Below are 5000 nucleotides of genomic sequence, written 5' to 3' on the forward strand. Positions count from 1 at the left end.
AGTTTAATTTCCTAAGGTAAAGAGCCTCTTTTAACATGAAAATGATGAAAGCAATTGCAAAAGATCCAAACAACAGATATGCCATTCTTGAGTGGGACTTGATGAAGAAGAACAGATCGAACCAAGAATCAATCTCTGGCGCCTCCAGATTAAGGTATAAAACATTGGTTCCCGGGTATGTTATGTTAGTTATGGTATGCAAAATTTTCTTGATCCATCTGTCTAATTTATTATTGTTATTCCTTGTGCAGCAGATTCGTTTTGCGATGGCCCCCCGGTAGGGTGAGTGCAATGGGGAAGGCCAGGCTAAATATGAACTCGTCTCCTCACTTAAAAGATAGATATTCCAGAGTTATCAGTCCAATTGGTATGTTCACTTGTCTTCAACAACCAGTGCCAAAATAATTGACTGTGCATATGCTCACTGATTTCCACAAGTTTCCGATTTCCTTTTCCTCTTCCCAGTTAAAACTGTAACTGCAGCTATTTTCTTTCTGGACATTTATTAAAGGGAACCTCCACTTCAACAAAAAAATAACTTTAAATCACAAGAAATAACTGTGACAGTCAAATCAATCCAAAATATTTTCAAAGAAAGCGTTTGTATTCGAAAGGAAAAAACTCTTAGAATCTCCTATTTTGAGGGCTCCGCCATCTTGAATAATTGTGACGTGTTACGGTTGCCCTATTGTTATTAGACATAAGGCTCTTTGTGTCAGAACTATAGGGTAACCGTAACACGTCACTATGGTTCAAGATGGCGGCGCCCGCGAAATTTGAAAGTGAAAATAATCGATTTTAAAATTCACTTTTCCTGACATAAACACATTTTTAAGAACAAATTTCGAAAAAAATTGTTTTTAACATAATTTCCATTGGTTTAAACTTATTCTGTAGTATGAGTGGAAGTTCCCTTTAAAACCAGACTTGTGCGGAAAAAATCCTGTCTCATACGATTCTTTTTACAAAATGGGAGAGAGTTGAGTGGCTCTCCAACTGTACCTTATTGAAAATACTTACGGCAAATAGGGCATCGGCCTCTGAAGGGTGTCACAAGCTTCACTCGGTGTCTACCGGGACTCACGTTTAGAGCCTCTGAATCGCTCGTACTTTCCTCACTGATGGCATCCTCATTCTCCTCACCAGGTACACCTTCAGTTATATTTTCCTTCGTGTTAGTATTTTCATTCAACAGCGCTAATCTGTCAGCCTCATTTTCAGCTACAACTGCATCTTGTTCTACTTCATCTTTGAAGGGTTTCATATTTGGTTTCCTGTCCTCCATGTCCAATGATTCGTTTTGGGGCTGTTTTCTCGAGTGTAAAACGTGTCTTGTGGTATTGAAATCATCTTGATCGGCCTCGGGAGTGGCCTCATTTTCCACCACAACTGCATCCTGTTCTTCTTCTTCTTTGAACGTTTTCAAATCTGGTTTCCTGTCCTCTATGTCAAGTGATTCGTTTTGGGGGTTGTTTCTTATGGTGTAAAGATCATCTTGATCGGCCTCGGGAGTGGCCTCATTTTCCACCACAACTGCATCCTGTTCTTCTTCTTCTTTGAACGTTTTCAAATCTGGTTTCCTGTCCTCTATGTCAAGTGATTCGTTTTGGGGGTTGTTTCTCGAGTGAAAAGCGTGTCTTGTTTTATTAAGATCATCCTCGGCTTCGGGAGCGGTAGTTGATTGTTGTGTTGGCGCCATTGTAGGCATAGCTGACTCTTGTGGTGTTCTGTGGGCGATGCTCTCCTTTGAAATCCCACCTACTGTTTTGTCAGCTTTTAGGGCACCCGTTTCGTTGTGAGAGAACCTGTGCCGGAATTGAATTACAGGTCAAGGCAACGAAAGCACGAGAGGAAACACAACGTTTTTGCACGCCCTTAAGGACGGTGCCTACTAATTCAAAGGTATTTTTGCCCCGGTTTATGATTACGCAGGAAAAGTAGATCTTAACAAGTGTTATTGAAATCCAGAAAGAAAAATGGGGGTAACCAGGCATTTTCCAAAGATAATTAATGAATAATATTTGTAAAAAGCTTTATAATACATAGCAATGTATGGCGTTCTTTCTCAAATTGAAGATTAATTATCTCTCAAAAATGCATGGCTATGCCCAATTTTCTTTTTGGATACCAAGAGTACTTACCAAGATCTACTTTCTCCGGATAGTTTTAAACCGCCCAAAAATATCACTGAATTGGTAAGCATCACCGATAGGAAACCTGAGCATCTCGAGATGCGCACAACGTATGCGCATTAACAATAGTAGGCACCATCCTTAAGAAGAGGAAACTGGCCCTGCTAATTACCCTTCCTTGCAAACCAGAGGACCCGGAAAAAAAAGACCGCGAGTAGGGGAAAGTTGAGGTCCGAGCGCAGGTGATGATCAGTAATCAAACCTGATTCCCCTTGCCTGATTAGCGCCGCGTTTTCCCCGACGGTTACCCAATAAGATTTTAAGGAAACCCTCACTCTGACTACAAAATTATTTTAAACCGAACAAAATAGAATTTTCTAGACAATCTCCTTCAAAAAAGCGTTTTCATCCAAATAAATGAATTTTAAAAAACTGTTTTGCTTTTCAATTTCCCGGGCGCCGCCATCTTGAATAATTGTGACGTGTTACGCTTTCGTTATATTATTTTCAAGCAAAGTGTTTTTGTTTTCAAACAATAGCGCAAAGAAAACAAAGTTATAATTCTTCGAGATGGCGGCACTCGGGAAATTTGAAACAAAAACAAGTGTTTTTGAAATTCATTTATTTTGGATACAACCCGCTTTCGTTGAAAAAGTTGGAACACTTTTGAATGTCAACATTAAGGTCTGTGGTTTAAGGCTATTTTCTAGTTTTAGTGGAGGTTCCCTTTAACTTCGGCCAACAGGACACAGGACTCTTGCAACTCCGGTGAACAAACGGAAATCGGTGTTTTATCTCAGGATAACGCGTATAGATATGCTTTGAACATGTGTTTTACATTTTATTACATTTCTTTTCCTTTACGGTCAATAATAGATTTTACTTAATAAAGTAAAAGTACTTTTTGATACATTGCACCCATTATTTCTACCCTATTTTTCCCCTTGCCAAAAGTGTGATGACAAGTGATACTTCACTCTGAGGCACGCTGCCGCAACGTCACTGTGGAGTCGACAGTGACGTACATTGCGGCAAGTGATACTTAGTTTGACAAAAAAATTCCGTCTGTAAAAAAAAACAGTGCAGGTTACTCACTTGTAGACCTCGTTCCCCCATGGTCCACCTTCGCCGTCAGCTACGAAAATAAAGTGTCATTCAGAGTACCATAAATCAGATGAATGTATAAACAAAAAACAAAAGAAATAAACAAACAGAGAAAAAAGTGCCGTCAAGGGCTATCAGTAGGGCATTTGAGTTGATATGCAACTGTATAATTCTAATCTATCGAGCTTGGAGACAGTTAATCTAATGTTTATCAAGGTTGTCACATACGGAGTTAAATTACTGAATTCTTATTGGCTAAGACGGAGGGCACTTTTTCTCAATCACGAGGGCACTTTTGGTAATCAAGAGGGTGTGATTACTTGATCCTGATTGGTTAACAGTTGCTTATCTAGAGCAAGCGAAGTTACAAGAGAATCGTCTTCCGGATTTTGCTCTGATTAAACTTCTTTTTATCCACATGTAAAATACAGTTTGATTAAATTAAGCTCCATTTCTGTTGACAGCATCGATTTATTGAATTGAACTTTAACCAAATGAAAGCATGTTAAGTTAATTGTCATTTGTCGGGGCATTGAACGGGTAGTTCACTCAATAATTAATTTTGCTCTTTAATCTATGTGATAAAGATGTAATCACATTGTGTCCTCGTGCAATTAAGGATTAATTTCACGTGTATTTTCAAAGTTTTCCAAATTGCCACTGTCGCTTCGCAACTCGGACAATTTTGAGAAAACTTTGAAAATACACGTGAAATTAATCCTTAATTGCCCTCTAGCCCATGCGATTACATATGCAAAACGCGAACTATTGTAGGTTAGAACATGTCTCAGTTGAAAATCATTTGCAATGTTTAATTAGGAAAATTGTAATTGAAGGCTTACGACAATTGAACGCAGACCTACCTTTGCACGTTTTACTGACACCGTATTTCATATAGGTTCTATCGGCGTCGTTTCCAGAAAAACACTGCCCTCCATTTTGAATAGAGAAAATGGAAAAATGGTTATCCAGGGCCGCCTCGGCGCACTTCATTAGGGCGTTGGTCCTAGTCTTATAGTCGTCCTCAAATAGGAGTGGATGTTTCTTCTCAAGTTTTGGAATTGCTCTATCCCATGTGTCTTTCCAGCACCCAAGACTTTTGAACGCTAAACAAAAAAAAAAAAAAAAAGAAAAGAAAATGGAGCGTCACTAAATGAAAGTAATAAAAACCGGACAAAACGGGCCACCGAAATATTGTGCAATATTTCTCCATGTTGGCATGGGACGAGTTAAAAATCCGATCACGGAGTATACCTTTTCAATGCAACGGCTGTTCAAAAAAAAATGATTACGCCCTCACGGGTATAGTCAGCTAACGTTTGCCTTTGAATCTAAGGTACAATACCAAGAGGGGATGGGCCAAATGCAAAGTTGGTACTGAAACTTATCGGCCGAGGTTTTAACATGGTTTCAATAAACAAAAAGGGAACCAGCTTGTGTTTCAAAATTGGAAGCTTAAGAGCTTTTTGTGGAATATTTATAGAAGGATATACTTTTGGATTCAAATTGACGGTATAGTTAGCAGGACCCTTGTGAACACAAGGTATGTTTATAAAATGGGGGTCCCGGGAGCGTCTTATGAACATACCTTAAGATTAATTAAGCTGAGGAACTTACTTGTGCCTCTTATGTGGTAGATTTGGTCTCTGTTTGGTTCCCAATCTGGATCACTTTTATTTCTTTGAGGGCGTTTTCCGTGTAAAGGAATCTGCGGTTGAGTTGGGACTGCCGCACTTTCCTGTAAGGGCTCAGACAACACCGCTG

The 5000-nt window shown here is 39.2% G+C and overlaps 1 protein-coding gene across 1 annotated transcript in view; it reads right to left on the minus strand.

Moving 5' to 3' along the window:
* The window catches only part of LOC138046779 (uncharacterized), a 169248-nt gene that overhangs the window by 160860 nt on the left and 3388 nt on the right, over positions 1–5000 (minus strand). The window contains exons 3-6 of the mRNA XM_068893362.1: positions 4854–5000; positions 4100–4342; positions 3228–3267; positions 1021–1805 (exon numbers count right to left, since the gene is read on the minus strand). The exon at positions 4854–5000 is cut by the window's right edge and continues 123 nt beyond it. Coding sequence (XP_068749463.1) covers positions 1021–1805; positions 3228–3267; positions 4100–4342; positions 4854–5000 — 1215 coding nt within the window. The remainder of the gene's footprint in view (positions 1–1020; positions 1806–3227; positions 3268–4099; positions 4343–4853) is intronic.

The sequence above is a fragment of the Montipora capricornis genome, chromosome 4 (genome assembly GCF_036669925.1).
Source record: "Montipora capricornis isolate CH-2021 chromosome 4, ASM3666992v2, whole genome shotgun sequence".
NCBI classification, from domain to species: domain Eukaryota; kingdom Metazoa; phylum Cnidaria; class Anthozoa; order Scleractinia; family Acroporidae; genus Montipora; species Montipora capricornis.